At 37.7% G+C, this 22,275-nt stretch overlaps 1 protein-coding gene across 1 annotated transcript in view; it reads right to left on the bottom strand.

The window, feature by feature from the left end:
- LOC136885511 (intermembrane lipid transfer protein Vps13) overlaps nucleotides 1-22,275 on the bottom strand; it is a 1,358,975-nt gene that overhangs the window by 996,192 nt on the left and 340,508 nt on the right. The window contains exons 13-15 of the mRNA XM_067158109.2: nucleotides 21,460-21,640; nucleotides 2,264-2,450; nucleotides 2,098-2,168 (exon numbers count right to left, since the gene is read on the bottom strand). Coding sequence (XP_067014210.2) covers nucleotides 2,098-2,168; nucleotides 2,264-2,450; nucleotides 21,460-21,640 — 439 coding nt within the window. The remainder of the gene's footprint in view (nucleotides 1-2,097; nucleotides 2,169-2,263; nucleotides 2,451-21,459; nucleotides 21,641-22,275) is intronic.

A 22,275-nucleotide genomic window follows, 5' to 3' on the forward strand; every position in this document is an offset into this window, starting at 1 on the left:
GTACTAATGTTATGAGAGATGAAAAAGCATTCAGCGTTTACTCCTTAGAACTGTGTGTAAAAATATGTCGTGCGTTCCGATAGTGGTGAACAAAGTCCTGGAAATACCCCCAATGAACAGAGGTATCAATGTTCACCTTGGATCCACGGAATAGATCTAGCCATATATACAGCCGTGGAACTAGCCACATAGGTACCTCCCCAGAGGTCTGCTCAAGACAAACACCAATAGCCACATCCAACTTATGACACAAGGTTTCAATATAATTGATCCATTATTGGAAATTATAAAGTTTTCCAGCTAACTCATTCTTACTTGCTAGCATTTTTCCACAGTGTGCCAAGTTGGGCTCATCCCTTAGCACACCTACACAGGCACACGGTTATTACATGTAGCGGAGGCCTATATTGAAATCAGTGAAACACATAAAGACTTTAACATTTAATTTTCTGCACTTTTTGATAATGTGTTGGATATTCAGTATCTGTTCAAAAGTTTGTCTTCCAAGCATAAGACAAGCCTGCTCTGGAGGTATTTGTGACAGCAGATATACTTAAGATTCTCTCATGGATTTCTGCTGTCCAATTTTGTTAAATGCATTACCATTTACTTCAACCATAAGTGTGCCAAGGAGCACAACTGTAAATGAAATAGCCAAAAGTATAAGAGCCCTCCTCTTGTATATAAATTTGGTTGATGCAGATATTGGTAGCATTTGGATAAAAGTTGGTGCCACCGAGATAGCTAGGAACCTGTTCATCGTTCGTCAGTTGTCATTTCAAGTGTCATTGCAGTGCTTGAGGATACATTTTGAATTGTGCTGCTCTGAGGAACGTGAAGCATTGAAAGAACTGTCGAAAATGGAGTGCCAAGTTGCAAAAAAAAAAAACATATTTGACATATTCCTCCATTCAAGTTTAACAGAGGAGCTAAAGCAGCTGAGGCACATATTCTTCCATTCAAGTTTAACGGAGGAGCTACAGCAGCTGAGGCGACTCAAATCATTTGAACTGTGTATGGGGACAATGTTATTGGAGAGAGTAGAGTACAAAAATGGTTTAATTGCTTCCCGGAATTGTAACCGGCACTGCTGACATTTATGGCAACAATTGAGATGCCTTTCAACCAGAACGCAAAAAAAAAAAAAAGACTGGAATGATATCAAGTGTTGTTACTGCATGATAATGCATGCCCACATGCTGCTAACATTACAAAAACAGTTATACAGGAGCTTAGTCAGGAGGTTCTTCCACACCCTCACTATTCTCCTGATCTTGCCCCCTCTTCAGTTCTTTATCGAACAATATGCAAGGATACTCTTTTCATGAAGAAGATAACCTTCAGACTTTGCTTTTCAACTTCTTTAACACCAAGCCAGTAATTTCTTCGGGCATGAAAGTGAACAATTGTTCCAGCATTGGCGGAAAGTCACCAATTATCCAGTGTGTAGTTTGTATTGCCATTGTATCCTATTATTCCAGATGTTAAACAATTAAATGGTTAATAATATTAACACACCTTGTCACAGCTTAAACACTATAGATTTATGCTTGTATCTAATAATTTTCAAACTGGGCTATATAGTAAGTGATAAGCATGTGTGTTTGAGTCATCAGTCCATAGACTGGTTTGATGCAGCCCTCCATGCCACCCTATCCTGTGCTAACCTTTTCATTTCTACGTAACTATTGCATCCTACATCTGCTCTAATCTGTTTGTCATATTCATACCTTGGTCTACCCCTACCGTTCTTACCACCTACACTTCCTTCAAAAACTAACTGAACAAGTCCTGGGTGTCTTAAGATGTGTCCTATCATTCTATCTCTTCTTCTAGTCAAATTTAGCCAAATCAATCTCCTCTCACCAATTCGATTCAGTATCTCTTCATTCGTGATTCGATCTATCCATCTCACCTTCGTAAAAAAGTATGTATGAAGCCCTTCATTAATAAAGATGGTTAATGAACAATTTTGTTCTATTTTAAAAGGTAATATTAGTTAACTGGTCACTTCAAATAAAAAAATCAACATTCTAACAACTCTTTCAATAGGTAGTGCTTTATATGCAGTTTATTTGTTTGTCTTAAGTCACTTACCTGAGAATTGCTGTTTAAATTAGGAAATGGAACACTATGGTATAGTGTCATCAACGATACCAAACGGTTTTCTGAAAGGAAAGTAGAAACACATTACACAATTCAATCGATAAGTAATAAATATATATGCTACGGGGGGAAAAAAGCATGTAAAAACTATTTATACCTTCCACAGTAAATGTGATAGATGGCAGTCTCCCCACAATCTTCAAATTTGGAAGTGTAGGGTCATGCTTCACTAAGCACTTTTCTACACTGACTGTTAAGGATGCAGGTTCTAAAAGATGCATAGCACTTGAATCAGGTTGTCTCAGAACCTTTTCCCAATCTTCTCCTGCCAACACCATCAATACCTATGAAAAACGGTATTAGAAGATTCCAATATAGTAAAAGTGATTAATACATCAGAGACAGTAAGCTAAGGAGACAGATATGAACACACACAATGACACATCAGTGACAGTAGAAGGAACAGAGAAAGGTGATCAAGAACATGAAAACAAAAGAAAAGGAAAAGGGGAAACTATATTTTTACAAACTGCTATATTATAGATGGTCTGTCCTGAGACCCAAATTCTTTTAAACTTATTACATCTCAAACTCTTACATGATCATTTCAGCCTCTCTTATATCACTTTTTTCATCATTTTCATAATTTTATCATGAATAAAAATCACAAGATTGGTACAAAAAGCATAATTAAAATTAAAGCGTATAAAATATTTTAAGATACTGGAATATTTTACGATTCAGGGAACAACAGTAATCTTAACCATAGGAATGAGGTCGGGATTAAAACTGCGAAGAAGTAATCAAATTGCTACTGCACATGAAAAAGTATGTGAGTTTTTTACAAAAGGAGGTTATGTCAGATTCTGAATCTGCATAGTCTTTTCTATATGTGTGTATACAGATTTAAGTGATTACTTGCATATATGAAACCTCTCGTGCAATCTATGGAAATGAAAACTTATGATTGAAAAACAAGTCAATTTGTCCCCTGACACAGACTCCTGTCTAAGAATATTCTGTGAGTGAATATGAAGACAATTCAACCCAACTCTGGTTTCACAGTGTCTGTTTCACAACTATCCCCTTAATCATCAGAGAGCATGTTTTCCAGATAATAATCCACCAACACTAGCAACGTGAAGCTTGTTGTGTCTGACGAACAGAACCATGTGCGGGGTGCATTTGTTGTCTACAGTAGGTGGAGGCATCTGATTCATACGTTGTGGCTGGCCTGTTTATTTTGTGGTGCATATTAGCAATAAAGACCAGAGTCAAATGAGCCAATGTTAGTTATCCATACTGTTCACACCTGCAGAGCAGCGGTTCCATTTGGCAGTATACGATGTGGGTTTTGCAAAGTGTTATACTATATCACTTTTGACTAAAACATGAATCATGCTCAGAGAATAATGGATGCAATATAGTCCACACCACAGCCATGTCAGCCTTCATTTGCAGTTTTAGACGGTAAACATGTTATACTATTTTTGTCTTTCTTTTGTGATATGCAATGAGATTTTATGAGCTTATAATTATTTCAAAAATGTTATGCAAATTGATATCATTTGAAAAATAGTCTATAGCAAAAGCAGAGATTGGAATGGTAGTGATCATCATAATTGAGTATAAGAGTGTTGTCTTACCGAAAATTTATACTCCATTATGATGTAATTTGTACCTTCTCAATTCCTGAAATTTTCCTTTTCAATTGCATTTACTGTCAAGCTTTGTATTTTTCAAAGCAGATGGGTCCTTTATCTTAGATCGATGTTAATGATGATTTTCAAGATGATGTCACAGGGCTGTATAGCCAGTGCCTTGAAAGTGATTCCGACACTGCAAATTTATTTTATTTGTTCATTAAATTTTGAATGCATTCAGTTATTAACGTTCTTTCACAAGTCGCTTGAAGTTTGTTGTTCTTTCACGTTTTAGGGCAGGAACAGAAGTACCTTTTGGAGACCGATTAAGATAACTAAATTGAACAAGAGCTAAGACCTTCATCACAAATCAATCCTAAGGAAGCTCACTTGAACACAGATTTTCAAGACCTTTGTAGGAATGGTGCCACAGGTCCGTATAAAATGCTTTTAAGGATATCATACATATGTACGTACATCCATACATACATACATACATACATACATACATACATACATACATACATACATACATACATACATAATTATAGACTGTTACACCTTTCAGAGTTCAGTCTACAAGCGTCCACATATTTACTAAACCCCTCTGCAATTTTCTATTTGTAACTAACTCTGTAGCCTCCAAATGTATGCAAATTCATTTTCACTCACTTGTTAAATTCTATGTGAATATAATAATCAACATTTCTTCACAAACGGCTTAATGTTATTTTCTTTCACGTTCAAGGGCAAAAATGGAAGTTCGTTCTAGACATCAATTCAGAGGACTCTACACGGATTCCTAGACATCAATTCAGAGGACTCTACACAGATTCATCTTACAACCACACAACTTCTGAATCAGATCACGCAGATTCTGATGTTCCTCCAAGGAAAAGCATATCTGAAGGTTACTCCTGAAGAAGGAACAAGTTTATCATGTGTACAAGATAACCATACATGGCCTTCTGAATAGGGTAATAATGCTTTTCCCATACAGCTTACTGTACTTAATAAAGATGCTGCAGGCAGGAAAGACACCAGAAGGGACCAGAAGGAGCGGAAACTGAAAAGGAATTCTAACAAGAAGCATCAAACAAACATGGGAAAAACTGTAAAAGCAAAAGAAATCAAGATACTAACGAACCCTTTTTAACGAGTTTTGGGTGATGCTGATTACAATAAATGATCACAGTATACAAGCAACTTAAACGAGGTTTGTAGTAAAAAGACCCTTCCAATTTGCCAGAAGTGCAGTGAAAAGCACAGGAACTGCAAGATTTCTGTTACTTATTACTTTCAAATTGATGGGGACTTCAAGAAAATTGTAAAGATTGTTTCATCACAACATACAGAATCAGCAACAAATTCACTGAGGTACCTATAAAAAAGAAGATGCAAAGTGTGTCAGACACTGTTCTTGATGATGATGATGCAAAGCTAGAAACAATATCCTCTCAGTTCCCACTTTTTTTTCTTTTTCTTACAACTTGTTTTATTTTGCACCAACAAAGATAGGGCTTATGTGATGATGGGCTGGGAGTGGGAAGGAAGCGGCCGTGTCTTTAATATTAAGGTACATTTGCCTGGTGAAAAATTGAGAAATCACAGAATGTAGTAGGACCTCTAAAAGGTTTGTAATTTGTGATAGGATTGATTAGATGCTCTAAGATTTGAGATAACAAACTATACCAGAATTTGCGTAAGAGAAAAAGAAGCAAGAAAAATTGGGAAAACTACAGTACTTTCACAAGTATAGCTGCTGTTAACTGTTAAAACTCAAACTCTGAATCTCAAAATGCCATAGTTATATTGTAGCATGTAAATTACCATGCCCAGGTCTGATAGTCAGCTAAATAAATACTTAATTTACAGTGGCAGGTAGCTCTTACTATTCGGACAGAATATACTAGAAGATGCTTGTCCAACACCACTCTATCAGGTATGATGATGAATGAATGAATGAATGAATGAATGAATGAATGAATGAATGAATGAACAAACAAATGAATGAATGAGGTGCATGCAGGTCATTCTTTCCTCAGCGCACTACACAATCTACAAAAAGGATACCCACTAAGGGCATCCCGGAAGTCCAACGATATTGGATAAAGAAATGGAAGGATCTCGAAAATCAAGAAAATTCAATGCTCTAGGTCTTCCAAATATAAAACCAATGGCTATGGAAGAGAACAAGAGTAACTCAAGACAGGTTGGACAGAAAAGGCGATGCAAAAGAGATTAGCACAAATCAGTAGAAACAACTGCAGACCACTCAATCCTGTGACTGTCACAAACACCTCACAAGCAGAGCCTTCAAGTCTCTTTAGGCACAAGTGAATGGTTCATGCTTCCATTGCAGAATGATCTCATATACCAATGTGTCAGAAATATTAAGTGTATTTGCAATTTATTAGGAATACTATAGGAAAATGAACATTCAGGACCTGAATACCATTCTGACATTTGTGTGGAGTTCAAGGGAGAAACAATACAGAACCTGTTCCAAGTTGGTCAAAACCGGCAATTCAGTTCAAAGCCGAGTTCCATCCCTTACAACAATGTTAAATTCATGGTAGAGTTAGGAATCACACCCAGGACAATCCGGTGGGGAGCTGCTATGTTTTCAGTGGCGGATGAAGAGTAACTATTGATTGCTATAAATGATAAATTTGTAAGTTTGGTAACACTGTCAAGTACCGGTACCATAAAAGCTTTCAGTGTTAAAATCTATACATTTTACAATATGGAAGAGATATGTTTTCACTCTTATTTTATAATAGTTACAGATTCTTGGGAGTTTACATGAACATTAGTATCAGCTCTTTTACAGAACTTGTTCCACACTGCCCTCTCTATCCTGTAGTAACCACCTTACATACAATGCAAAATCCATGTCACATACTGTACACATATCACCCAAGTTAGATAACATAAATTCTCTGTTAGAATACAGAATCTTCTTTGTCTTCTTCTGTAGCTTTTACTTGCAACCTGGGGGGGAGAGGGGGAGAGATTGTGGGCACTGTCCTGTTTTAAGGCCAAATGCCCTTCCTAATGCTGATGTACTCCTCTTAAAACAATAACCACCACCCCTAACGCTAATCTAATGTGGAGGGATGCATTCACATTTGCACATTTCTGCTGTGGTTGGTAGTGTAGTAGTTTGTGTATGTAATGCTGCCCTAGTTCAATACCAAGACATCTTGAGAAGGTAACCGCAATATTAACCAAGAATTAAACTTTACATTTACAAGTGTAGTATGAGATAATAACCTTTAAGCTCAATCTCAATCTCACTGTCTTCTACCAGCCAGTCTGATCTTAGACCCAGCTTGATGCAATGCCCCCACTGTGACAGATACTTCTGTGGTCAGAGAGGAATAAATATTCACATAAGTAAATCTCACCCCCAAATTTATAGAGAAATTATTGTAACACGACAGAAATGTACTGGAACTGCAGAAAACGGATCACAAACAACGCAATCATTTGAAAAAATCTGTTTGGTCCCTCCCCTTGATATAACAGAGCAAAGTCCACAACATCTTAACAAAAACCTACAGGAGTTCAAGCTCACTATCACAGAATGGAAAAATAAATTCAAAGATGATATTGATATCACCACTTTCTCAGACTTAGTTCACAATTTTGGAAGATATTTGGCTAACGCAATAGATTCTTTCCCCAGACCAAGGCACCCTGCCACAAGATTCAACGAGCTAAGGAAAAACAAAAGAACTTTAATATCCAGAGAAAGTTCTCACAGTCCACAAATCCCGAACGGCACACAAAGAGGGATAGGGAAAAGAGGAAAGTAAATTCCTTGTATTAACTTAGCCAGTCCTTTTACTATAACCAAAGGAGGGAAGCAATTCACACTGTCTTAAGTAACAACCAACTGCAATGTAAAATTTCAATCCGAGACCTTGAAGAATACTTTTCTTACCAATACTCAACCAGTAATGACTGCGTACAGAATCACTATCCTACCATAATTACCGATCCCAAAGGAATTGCCCTAGATGACTCTTATCCAACCATTACTACCAACCAAGAAATAAGTTCAACAATGAAAAAGATTACAGTTGATACACTACATGATCGAAAGTATCCGGACACCTGGCTGAACATGACGTACAAGTTTGTGGCGCCCTCCATCAGTAATGCTGGAATTCAATATGGTGTTGGCCCACCCTTTGCCTTGATGACAGCTTCCACTCTCGCAGGCATACGTTGCATGGGGAATGGCAGCCCATTCTTCACGGAGCGCTGCACTGAGGAGAGGTAGCGATGTCGGTCGGTGAGGCCTGGCACAAAGTCAGCATTCCAAAACATCCCAAAGGTGTTCTATAGGATTCAGGTTGGAACTCTTGTGCAGGCCAGTCCATGACAGGGATGTTATTGTCATGTAACCACTCTGCCACAGGCCGTGCATTATGAACAGGTGCTCAATTATGTTGAAAGATGCAATCGCCATCCCCGAAGTGCTCTTCAACAGTGGGAAGCAAGAAGGTGCTTAAAACAATGCAGGCCTGTGCTGTGATAGTGCCAAGCAAAACAACAAGGGGTGCAAGCCCCCTCCATGAAAAGCATGACCACACCATAACACCACCACCTCTGAATTTTACTGTTGGCATTACACACGCTGGCAGATGACATTCACCGGGCATTCGCCATACCCAAATCCTGCAATTACCATGATTTGTCACTCCACACAACGTTTTTCCACTGTTCAATCGTCCAATGTTCACGCTCCTTACACCAAGCGAGGCGTTGTTTAGCATTGACCTCGTGATGGTGGCTTATGGGCAGCCGCTCAACCATGAAATCCAAGTTTTCTCACCTCCTGCCGAACTTTTATAGTACTTAGAGTGGATCCTGATGCAGTTTGGAATTCCTGTGTGATGGTCTGGATAGATACCTGCCTATTACACTTGACGACCCTCTTCAACTGTGGGTGGTCTTTGCCAGCGGGCAAATAATCACAGTTCCAACCAATAGATATACAACATAATAACTATGTTTCCACACATCAACAAACTTCAGAAGACGGCACATTTTAGCAATTTAATGAACACAACAAGTTTTTTATCCAACAAACGGCTAGCAATGCATCTGTGAAATGAACATTTTAACATTATAGGACTTGATTCAGCCGTAATTTTTCAATTTTAAGATTGTATTTGAACTCTATATTTATGAGTGTATAGAATAATAGCCATCACAGAATACTGAAAACAACTCATCACTCACAGATGAGATTTTACATTTTTGACTCACAAGGGTTATCTTGTTGTAAATTAGAGTTTTTAAACTTAACATTAGATAGATATTAAGGAGTTAATTATATCAATATGTTGTTTTATATTGTTATATCTCCAAGTTTTCCTTGACTTATTATGCAGCAGATGATGGTGCCTAAATGAGCGCCAAAACTAGTTCTGCAATAAAATTTATGTTGTAAAAACCATCTAACAAGTGTATTTGTATTGAACAAGGTGGAACCTACAAGTTTTTTATTTCAATTGCCAACAGTTTGCTTCAAATCCTCCGTGAGTCAACCCAATGATGTTGATCGTGAGAAGAAGAAAATATACAAACCTACAGTTCCTTTTTACAAGGAAGAATACACACACTAAAAAGGATCAAAGTCATGTGCTTGCTAATCGGGAGTAGGGGCGTGATACCTAAAAAAATCTGTTGAGTTTTGCAAGGCATTCCACCTGCCAAAACCCTTGAGTATTCATATTGGACTTTCTGCTTCGAAATCATCAATAAGTACTTTAAGAAACCTTCGGTGATTTGCTTTAACTTTCAACAGACTTCTATGTATCTTTCTCTGTTACACAATATCAGTTGATATTAAGTATACTTTGTCTTTTAGGCAATCTCTAAATTGAATCTTTGTACAGTTTGCATATTTGCTGGGAGATCTTTAGAAGATAGGTGAACATCTCTGGCCTTTCTTCCCACCTAATTCGAGGTCTGATCTCCCAAGAAGAACTTGGACCATCCTTAATAGGATTCGATGTGGTCATGCTGCCTGTGCTGCGTCCCTGTATACATGGGGAAAGATACAATCCCCCGCGTGTGACTGTGGTGCTCCTTTTCAAACCATCGAACATATTGTAAAGGAGTGTAGCAGACGAGCCTACCCTGGAGATTGGTTTGATTTTGTAGAGGCCAATACAGAGGCTCTAGAATGGATAACATCTTTGGACATTAAAATATAATGTACTTGCTTTCTTGTTTCTGTATATATGTATATATGCCATACGATATACAAATAATAAATAAATCTAAATTGAATCTATTATTTCAGAAAGCAGTCAAGTGCCAAAAAATGAAAAAATGGGTTAATGGCAGAATATGTTACTAAGAGGGTATACGCACATTTTGCTACTGAAACCAGTCAAGAAACGCCCTCCTATAATGGTCAGGCATTACGTTGAATTTTGTATTTAGTTCAGAAACCAGTTAAGTGACACTGCTTGGCTTGTTTCTGCAGCAAACTTCTGGTACATTTTGTGATGTGCCGCACCTTTCCGGTTGGTGGTGCTGCTCTGAATCCAGAATAGCCAGCTGTTCAGCTGGTTTTATTGTCCTTGTTGTGTTTCTGGAATTGCATGTTCATAGTTTTGTGAGCAACTGATTCAAAAAGTGTTTATTTTGGTTAGTGCAGTGTTTTTACAATCGGAGTGATATATCTGAAAATTCAGAAGATGAACCTGTATCTAAAAGGAAACGAGGAGTGGCAGACAAACAAACTGACACATGTAATATTATTCGGAATGCAAGGATAAAAGTAGGTTGTATTTCTTACTCACGGAAGGAAGTACCTGGTCTGAGCCCTACATTATTCTTTGTTATTGTTTGTTTTAGGTGCCCATCAATATCAAGAAGATACGCAACCTAAATGCCTTAAAACCTTACCTGATGGAACATGAACACTTTTACGACAGCATTTTACAATGGCCTACTACAGAGACAGAATGTGCTGTGAAGTTTGTTTATGAGGATTGATTACCTCCTGTCATGATGAGCAGGCATTGCTGATTTCATCCTTTCAATGATTATATTTGTATCAGCAATGCAGTCTAAACCTATTAAAATATTTTCTATTTCCACAGATATGGGGTTTATCCTCCTCTGCGAACCATGTGACCTTGCCGCGGTGGGGAGGCTTGCGTGTCCCAATGATGCAGATAGCCGAGCCGCAGGTGCAACCATACCGGATGGGTATCTGTTGAGAGACCAGACTAACGAATGGTTCATCGAAAGGGGGGTAGCAGCCTTTCGGTAGTTGCAAGGGCGGCAGTCTAGATGATTGACTGATACGGCCTTGTAATAATACTCAACATGGCTTAGCTGTGTTGATACTGCTACACGGCTGAAAGCAACGGGAAACTACAGCCGTAACCACCTCCCGAGGACATGCAGCTCGCTCTGTATGAATGATGTACTGATGATGGCTTCCTCCCGGGTAAAATATTCCGGAGGTAAACTAGTCCCCCATTCGGATCTCCGGGTGGGGACTACACGAGAGGGGGCGATCATCAGGAAGATGGATACTGACATTCTGCGAGTCGGAGCGTGGAATGTTAGAAGTTTGAATCGTTGTGGTAGGTTAGAGAATCTGAAAAGGGAGATGGATAGGCTAAAGTTAGATGTAGTTGGTATAAGTGAAGTACGTTGGCAGGAAGAACAGGATTTTTGGTCAGGCGATTACCGAATTATCAACACGAAATCAAACAGGGGTAATGCAGGAGTTGGTTTAATAATGAATAAGAAAATAGGGCAGCGGATAAGCTACTACGACCAGCATAGTGAAAGAATTATTGTCGCCAAGATAGACACCAAACCAATGCCCACCACAATAGTGCAGGTCTATATGCCTACTAGTTCAGCGGATGAAGAAGAAATTGAAAGAATATATGAGGAGATAGAAGATTTAATACAATATGTCAAAGGTGACGAGAATCTAATTGTGATGGGAGACTGGAACGCAGTGGTAGGCCAAGGAAGAGAAGGTAGCACAGTAGGAGAATTTGGATTGGGACAAAGGAACGAAAGAGGAAGTCGGCTGGTTGAATTCTGCACTGACCATAATTTAGTCCTCGCCAATACTTGGTTCAAACACCACAAACGACGGCTGTATACGTGGACGAGACCTGGAGACACTGGAAGGTATCAAATAGACTTCATTATGATTAGGCAGAGATTCAGAAACCAGGTGTTGGATTGCAAAACTTTCCCAGGAGCAGACGTGGACTCTGACCACAACTTGTTGGTCATGAAATGCCATCTGAAATTGAAGAAATTGAAGAAAGGAAAGAATGCAAAAAGATGGAATCTAGACAAGTTGAAAGAAAAGAGTGTGATGGATTGTTTCAAGGAACATGTTGCACAAGGACTAAATGAAAAGGCCGAAGAAAACACAGTAGAGGAAGAGTGGAGAGTCATGAAAAATGAAGTCAGTAGGGCTGCTGAAGAAATGTTAGGAAGGAAGAAAAGATCAACTAAGAATCAGTGGATAACTCAGGAGATACTAGACCTGATTGATGAACGACGAAAATACAAGAATGCTAGAAATGAAGAGGGCAGAAAAGAATACAGGCGATTAAAGAATGAAGTGGATAGAAAGTGCAAGGTAGCTAAGGAAGAATGGCTGAAGGAGAAGTGCAAGGATGTCGAAGGCTGTATGGTCCTGGGAAAGGTAGATGCTGCATACAGGAAAATCAAGGAAACCTTTGGAGAAAGGAAATCTAGGTGCATGAATATTAAGAGCTCAGATGGAAAGCCACTTCTAGGGAAAGAAGACAAAGCAGAAAGATGGCAGGAGCATATCCAACAGTTGTATCAAGGTAACGATGTAGATAATTTCGTTTTGGAACATGAAGAGGCTGTTGATGCTGATGAAATGGGAGACCCAATTTTGAGGTCAGAGTTTGACAGAGCTGTGAGTGACCTAAATAGGAACAAGGCACCTGGAATTGATGATATTCCCGCTGAATTACTGACTGCCTTAGGAGAAACCAGCATGGTAAGGTTATTTCATTTAGTGTGCAAGATGTATGAGACAGGAGAAGTCCCATCCGATTTTCAGCAGAATGTTGTTATACCTATTCCCAAGAAAGCCGGTGCTGACAGGTGTGAAAACTACCGCACTATTAGTTTAGTATCTCATGCCTGCAAAATTTTAACACGTATTATTTACAGAAGAATGGAAAAACAAGTTGAAGCTGAGTTGGGGGAAGATCAATTTGGCTTCAGAAGAAATGTAGGAACACGTGAAGCAATCCTGACTTTGCGTCTGATCTTAGAGGATCGAATCAAGAAGGACAAGCCCACGTACATGGCATTCGTAGATCTAGAAAAGGCATTCGATAATGTTGATTGGACCAGGCTATTTATGATTCTGAAGATGGTAGGGATCAGATACCGAGAACGAAGAATTATCTACAACCTGTATAAAAATCAGTCTGCAGTGATAAGAATCGAGGGCTTTGAAAAAGAAGCAGCAATCCAGAAAGGAGTGAGGCAAGGCTGCAGTTTGTCCCCTCTCCTTTTCAATGTTTACATAGAACAGGCAGTAAAGGAAATCAAAGAGAAATTTGGAAAGGGAATCACAGTCCAAGGAGAGGAAATCAAAACCTTGAGATTTGCCGATGATATTGTTATTTTATCTGAGACTGCAGAAGATCTCGAGAAGTTGCTGAATGGTATGGATGAAGTCTTAGGTAAGGAGTACAAGATGAAAATAAATAAGTCCAAAACAAAAGTAATGGAGTGCAGTCGAACGAAGGCAGGTGATGTAGGGAATATTAGATTAGGAAACGAAGTCTTAAAGGAAGTAGATGAATATTGTTATTTGGGTAGTAAAATAACCAACGATGGCAGAAGTAAGGAGGACATAAAATGCAGACTAGCACAAGCAAGGAAGAGCTTTCTTAAGAAAAGAAATTTGCTCACTTCAAACATTGATATCGGAATTAGAAAGATGTTTTTGAAGACTTTTGTGTGGAGCGTGGCATTGTATGGAAGTGAAACATGGACGATAACTAGCTCAGAAAGAAAGAGAATAGAAGCTTTTGAAATGTGGTGTTACAGAAGAATGCTGAAGGTGAGATGGATAGATCGAATCACGAATGAAGAGATACTGAATCGAATTGGTGAGAGGAGATCGATTTGGCTAAATTTGACGAGAAGAAGAGATAGAATGATAGGACACATCTTAAGACACCCAGGACTTGTTCAGTTGGTTTTTGAAGGAAGTGTAGGTGGCAAGAACGGTAGGGGTAGACCAAGGTATGAATATGACAAACAGATTAGAGCAGATGTAGGATGCAATAGCTATGTAGAAATGAAAAGGTTAGCACAGGATAGGGTGGCATGGAGAGCTGCATCAAACCAGTCTATGGACTGATGACTCAAACACACAACACAACACATGGGGTTTATGACAAAATCCTTTCAAAATTCAAGAATTGTCCCATACAAATATGTTTGCAACACTTGTTTATTTCAGAAACCAGTTAAGTGGAAAATTTGTTGGAATTTTTTACACCAAAGTTTATAAGCACAAAATATTTTTCCTTAGATAGAAAGTATTAGAAGATATAATACTTTCAAGCTAAAATATTAAAACACCTACCATAACATTCTGTCTGATGCTAGACAGTTTTCTTCATATTCCCAAAAGTGACAGACTTGGCACTTGACTGGTTTCTGAAATAATTGATTCAACTGAGAAAGTGTTACTATGCAATAAATATATATATGAGATTCTGATATACAAACAAGGATATGTAGCATAGTTCTTGCTCTAACTAGTTCTATACTGAGATACAGTGAAACATGTTGCAAGTGGTCAAAAGTCGATCTTTGTGAAAGGTCATCAAAACAAGTGGCCATGAAACGGACTCTACTCGCCTTCACCTTTATCCACCAGAAAGATTATTCAATTCGTCTTGCCAGCTTTGGTTCTGCACTCCACGGCGAGTTCAGCATTACTGCCTGCTGATTTTGTTTTGCCAACGACTGGATGATGTCATCACTGCCACTGCCACTCCTACTTCTACAATCTTCCAGCATGTTTCCTGCGCATGCCCGAGTGTATGTGTGTGTGTTGTATCATAACTTCCCCTTCGCCCTCTTCTCTCCAGCACACACACACATATATATATACAGCCTGATGTCATTACTCAGAGAGACATTCTTTGGCCTGTTGGAAAGAGATGACGGGTTCCCTGGTGCATGTCTCCAGTGTTCGATGGGTAAAGCCATGAGATATGAACACTTCTTTCACAAGTTGTAACTAATCTCTATTGGGACCATGCTTCTACCCACTCTGAATGTGAGTGACGATTATTTTCAATTCCTCATAGAAACTTATTGAAAATTAATATGGAGGTGATATACTTAACGAGTCTTTGCAAAACACTTTGAACTATCTATCACCTTTAGTGTTAACCTCGAGTAATGCACCTAATGCCCGCTCTTATACTGTAAACTAAGCATTGCAAATTAGATGGTACAATGCAGTTATCTCTTGTTACAGGACATTTGTAATTTTTTATCCATATATTTGTCATCTGTTTCTTGTTTGAGCATTTTCTATTATCCTTACAATCATACATTACAGCCGTTATATTTAAATTGTTAAACTGTATGCCTTGTATGTCTGGCTGAGGCATCCACCTTATCGTTCTCAAATGCGATTTTATTTGACGTAAATAAATATCACACAAGAACACGTTCACATCCTTGTGTAAATTACTTTATTGTCACATTTGATAGCGGAGTACCCTGAAGTCGATTCTGACAAGTACAGATATCAACAACACTGATTCGCGCAGTATAACTAGAGCCCTAACGTGGATATACAAAATAATATCTGCACTTCCTCCATCCGCACCCGCATATAGTTATCTGCATCCGCAAAGTGGTTATACGCAGATATTGTAAATATTAAACTACAGTACTGTACGTCACACCCAAGGTACTTAAACAGGTAGATCTGTTGACAATACAATAGGCCTGGCACCTGGTACCTGAACGCCCACAGTCACAGGTATTGAAGAATTTTCTCTTGCAACAACTACCGACGTATTGATCTTTGTTCCTTCCTTCCATTAATAGCGGGCAGGAGCCAGATAAGCTTAGGTCAGATTTATGGCTTTATGGTCTTAACGCTCTTTATATATCAGTATTCTTCCATAACAATGTCAAGGGTCGCATAACCACAAGCAAAAACAACAGTATACCTGAGTGAAAATCTGAAGCTATCCACATCCGTGCATGGCTCTAACTATAACATACACTCTCTTGAACTGACCGAACTCCACCTCGAAGCTCAACAGTCACTCCGAGTCCAACACTTGACAGACGGCTCAATATATATACTGTTCAATCAACCGTCTAGAATTATCGATTTTTAAAAATATATATACTGTTCAATCAACCATCTAGAATTATCGATTTTTAAGAGAGTTCTTACAACATACTAATGGAACATACTCGAAACATCGATCAACCAGCTAGTCGAATGGAGTACTCCAGTAATGGATCAAGCTAGAACTTTCATTACTGTTTACCAATACACATGGAAATCTCTCCTACATTCCTAATGTCTCTAAATGTATCTGGACAATAAACCTTACAGTAAGTTTCCAGAACCCTTCATATATAACAAATTAAAGCAGAATAAATATAATATACGAACATTATAGAGTACGATACTGTATAGGCTTTTGGGCTTATGCTGTGTCAAGAAAATAAGGTGAAATTCTTTACGTTTCGCAGAGAACTGCACTCTGCGTCATCAGAAGAAAATCTTGACTGGCCACGAGAAGGCTTCTTAAAAAATCTCGTTTGTCCATGAGAAAGGCTTCTCGTTTAAGAAGCCTTTCTTGTGGACAGTCGAGATTTTCTTCTGATGACGCAGAGCACAGTTCTCTGCGAAATGTAAAGAATTTCAACTTATTTTCTTGACACGGCATAAGCCCAAAAGCCTATACCGTATCATGTAGGCCATGAAAGCATCAATGGCAACATTACAGAGTTTTCTACTGCTTACGACTATAAAGATTTTGAGGTTAAACTTATACACAATAGGTATTTGAGGTTACAGGGAAATCATGAATTAATCATATTTAAAATTTAATAAAAGATAATGTAGCATTTAATAAAATATAACCAAAATATACCAAACACAATAATTGAAGGTTTTACACCAGTTAGGATGTCGTACCTACAACAACTTATGGTAATGGATAGGGGCCTTATTTTTTGGTGAAATAAAACAATTGAATTTGGAGTTAAAACCGTCACTACTTCGGTAGGTATTTCATTAAATTAATTGTCATACTGATTGATAAACACATATGTTACACTGTGTTTATTGATACATATCCTTGTTTATCCACGTATGTGGACATGGTCCTCTTTTGAGGCCAAATGCCCTACCTAATGTTGGTGTACTCCTCTTAAAACAATAACCACCACCCCCTAATGCTAATCTAATGCAAAAGGATGCATTCATAAGGTCAAGCAGCAGGGATACCTTTCTGGACAGTAATAAAGAATCTTAGGAAGGGAGGGAAAAAGGAAATGAACAGTGTTTTGGGAAATTCCTGTGAACTCATAATAGATCCTACGGAATCACTGGATAGGTCAAGGGAATATTTTGAAAGTCTCAACGCAAAAGGATATCTTCATGGTGGTGTCGTGAACAATGGAAATCATGGGAAGGAGGAAAATGATGTTGGTGAAATTACACTTCAGAAGTGGAAAGGATGGTAAATAAACTCCATTGTCATAAAGCAGCAAGAATACATGAAATTAGATGTGAAATGCTGAAGTATAGAAGGAAGGCAGGGGTGAAATGGCTTCACAGAGTAATGAGATTAGCATGGGATGTTGGTAAGGTACTTTCAGATTGGACAAAAGCAGTAATTGCACCTATCTATAAGCAAGGGAACAGGAAGGATTGTAACGACTATCGAGGTATCTCAGTGATTAGTATACCAGGCAAAGTATTCACTGGCATCTTGGAAGGGAGGATGCGATTAATGGTTGAGAGGTAGTTGGATGAAAACCAGTGTGGTTTCAGACCACAGGGGGGCTGTCAGGATCAAATTTCAGTATGCGCCAGGTAACTGACAAATGCTACGAGAGGAATAAACACTTGTGATCATGTTTCGTAGAATTAGAGAAAGCATATGACAGGGTACCGAGAGAAAAGTGTCGTAGGTACGACATTCTAACTGTTACAAGAAATGAAAATCATTTTATTTTCCGTATTGAAAGAATCTCAATAATAATATAAGAGAATTTATTGGACTCCAACCTATTCAATACATTACAGGATGTTAACATTTTAGTTAAACATCTTTAAAATGGAGACATGTTTCGCCCTCCATGTGGGGCATCATGAATCATGAATCCTAGGGCGAATTATTTTGGTTGGAGCCAAATTACAAATAGACAAATTGGAATGTTTTACCTCATCAATTTTAACAATTATAAATAAGTGTACAGTAATTATAAATTGTGTTTTACTTTGCCAACATTTGTATATACTACGTAGAACTACCATCGAACTCGGTATCATATAGACTTTGATTACTTTCATTTTTATATTGTGCATATGATGGCCTCATTTTAATATTAAGAAACCACTAGCGTATTTTACTATGTGGAACTAGTCTATTGTTATTTCGTTTAGGATAGGACTTTGTACGTGTTTTTTAATGTATTCTTTCTTACATATTATGTTCATAATTTCCAACCAGACGTCTGGTTTAATTTTGAGGTGCTTTGATAAGACTGATGATGCCCCACATGGAGGGCGAAACATGTCTCCATTTTAACGATGTTTAACTAAAATGTTAACATCCTGTAATGTATTGAATAGGTTGGAGTCCAATAAATTCTCTTATATTATTATTCTAACTGTTGTAAAACCTTCAATTATTATGTTTAATATATTTTCATTTTATTTTATTAAATGCTATACTATCTTTTATTTATTATTATTATCTTCTATTATTATTTATTATTTTATTTTATTATTACTTATGTTAAATATGACTAATACATGGTTTCCCTGTAAATATGTATTATAAATTTGTATTACCTCAAATACGTATTGTGTACAAGTTTAACCTCAAAATCTATATAGTCAAAAGCTGTAGAAAACTCTATAATGTTCGTATATTAGGTGTATTCTGCTATAATTTGGTACATATGAAGGGTTCTGGAAACTTACTGTAAGGTTTATTATCCAGACACATGTAGAGACATAAGGAGTGTTGGAGAGATTTCCATGTGCATTGGTAAACAGTAATCAAAAGTTCGAGCTGGATCCATTTTTGGAGTACTCCATTCAAATAGTTGGTTGATCGAAGTGTCGAGTGTGTTCCATTTTACAAAGGAAAAATTAAGTGTATCCTAATTCAATACATCATATAATTCCATCATTAGATGGAGTAATCAAATTCAAACATGTTTCGACTCCTCTGAGCCATCTTCGGTGAAACGAAGGGGGGGGGGGGGGGGGTTAAAGTAATTGGTATAATACAAGCTAAAAATGTGCCAAAAACATAATGAAGGAACAATGATAAACAAAAGAGAGACATGACGGAAATAAAAACTGTACAATACAATATTTACATCATCATATGGAGCAATAAACTATTCGCTGCGACAAAATTCAGTTAAAAAAGGGTTAAAACAAAACATAATTGAATCTAAAAACTGTGTCAACCTAAGAAGAAAAGAAATGAAGACAAATGATATAGATGGAAACAAACAATAAGTGCACATAGCGAGGTTGCGGACCTCTTAGTCTAAAAAATTTAGTTTTGTAACAGGATGAAATCACTGTGTCAAAAATTCAGGCCGAATGTCTGCCTTTGCAGAAATACCATCACATCGAATGGCTAGGAGGGGAGCAGGTGCAAACAAGTTTGAGAAACCAAGCCTGAGACAACGTGCAGGCGAAATGCATGTGACAAGTGATGGAAAAACGCCGATGAAATTCAAAACTTTAGAACACCAGCATTCTCATTTTCTTCTCAATCTAGCGGTCTTATTCTCGATTATTGTTTCACAATGTTGGCTGGTTTGTTTGTCTTATTTTAAAAGGTCGGGAGGGCCGCGACAAAAATAGAGAAGCTGTGTTAGAGAAAGGCTCCAACACATTATCCACATCTCAATCACATAGAGTGCCTGTTTATGCCTTGATGTTGCTAGCCAGCAATCAGTTCCATAGAGGGCAACAGGATGAACGACAGTCTTGTATATTTTTGCCTCAAGCTTTTCAGGCATCTGCTGTTCACAAAGGGCTCCACTGACTTGTCACCATTTCATCCAGGTTATGTTACACTACTATGGACATCAGGAAGGATACCACCATTGCACCTAATGACTGAACCAAGGTACTTGAACTTTGTGGTTTTCGTCTGTTGTTCATCACCGATGTTAAGCATATCAGTAGTCTGCAGCCCTCTTTCCATGTATTCTATCTTCCGAGTATTGATCCTCATTCCACTGGACTCAAGATGGATCTTCCACTGTTGTACCTCAGCTGCAATTCCATGCAATTTTCTGATGCTAGAAGAACATCAGCATAAGAGAAGACAACTGATGGGGTGTTTGAAAGTAAACTACCGTTAAATAACTTAGAGGTGAAGCTTCCACAGTGTGAAGAATTATTTAGTTTAATTTCCGGGTTGAACCATGTTGTAGTTGTCTGTACATCAAGTACAGTTTGCCGACGTTTCGAATATATTGCAGTATTCTTTGTCAAGGCGACTGAAATACCCCTAATAATACCAATATAAATGGTCCGTTATTGGACATTATAAATTTTCCAGCTAATTCATTCTTGGTGAAACGTTGGCAACCAAGAATGAGTTAGCTGGAAAATTAATAATGTCCAATAACAGACCATTTATATTGGTATTATAAATTTACTCATTCAGGACAAATATTTCAGATTCCCTATGGGAATCAACATCTATATCATGAAATACCCAAGAATGAGTTAGCTGGAAAATTTATAATGTCCAATAACAGACCATTTATATTGGTATTATAAATGTACTCATTCAGGACAAATATTTCAGATTCCCTATGGGAATCAACATCTATATCATGAAATACCCCTACTCGATCTGAAGTAATCAGTCTCCCAGGCAGCAATTTACACTACTAGAGTGGCCCTGACCTTGGCATTTTATATCCTAGCCTTTCTGGCTGACGTAAGTAGGGGTATTTCAGTTGCCTTGACAAAGAATACTGCAATGTATTTGAAACATCGGCAAACTGTACGTGATGTACAGGCAACTAAAACACAGTTCAACCCGGAAATTAAATTAAATAATACCGTTACATAACTATAATTAAACCCTCTTTCCTCCTGCCTCAAATACTTTTCCCCACTTTCTAAATTTGTTAGCAAGTAAACATTCAGATCAGACATTTCTTAAATGAACATCGGCACCATCAAATGTTGTTGCCATAAGAACTACGGCTACCTAAGTTTGGAATTCAAAAGAAGTCTTCTCCTGAAACCGAAAGAAACATAAAAATGGGATAAGACAATATATCAAGACAAATTTCAATGTTTACAGGTTTTGAAAATGCATGTCATTAGTATAGGAACTAGTGTATATTCACATTAACTTATGAAATTAATTACCTGAACATCTTTCAGCTCCACAAGGAACTGATCATAACTCTTATCTCTCATTGTCTGCATTATGTATTCTCCTGATAATCCCTGTTTGTGCAAATGATCCACAGTGTTTCTTAATGAGACATCACGGGGTACTGTCACTACACTTAGACGCCCCAAATTTGCTACCAGTAGATCTTCTTTCCTATAAACAAGCAATTAGAACAAGCCATTGAAATAAATAAAAACGTCTTGCAATAAATGCTATAGATTTCAATACAAAACAAATAACAAGCAAGATGAGTTTCAAAAGGATTTTTGTTGCAATTCAAGAACCTGGTCAGGTGAGATAAATGATGTAAGCATGTAAGCAAACTATGATTCACAAAACAAATAATATGTTTATTGCAGCCAAACTGGCCACTTAGTGTGTGAAGTACATGAATTTACTATTCTTTCCACAAAATAATTGAGTATCACACTGTTCTATAGTTATACATACATATTAAGTATATAAGCTCACTTTCACCAATTAAACTAAGTAATCTAGGGAATAATACGATTTTACCAAAGAGCTAGAAAGAGGACTATAGAGTGGCCATTGAACGTCCATATTTGAATCAACTCTAATGCTGTGTCGGCCATATTCAAAGCGATCAGATCAAGTGGGTGTGGTGATGAAGGCAAGTACGGAGATGCTCAAATAAATACCGTTTCACAGTTTTCTTAATTAGGAAAGCACTTGAAGATGCATAATGTCTGTTTAAAAGGACATTAAAAATAGAGATACAGGCTACATACGTATACACTGTATTAAAAAAAAGGAAAATAAACACATTT

This window comes from Anabrus simplex, chromosome 1 (assembly GCF_040414725.1).
Source record: "Anabrus simplex isolate iqAnaSimp1 chromosome 1, ASM4041472v1, whole genome shotgun sequence".
NCBI classification, from domain to species: domain Eukaryota; kingdom Metazoa; phylum Arthropoda; class Insecta; order Orthoptera; family Tettigoniidae; genus Anabrus; species Anabrus simplex.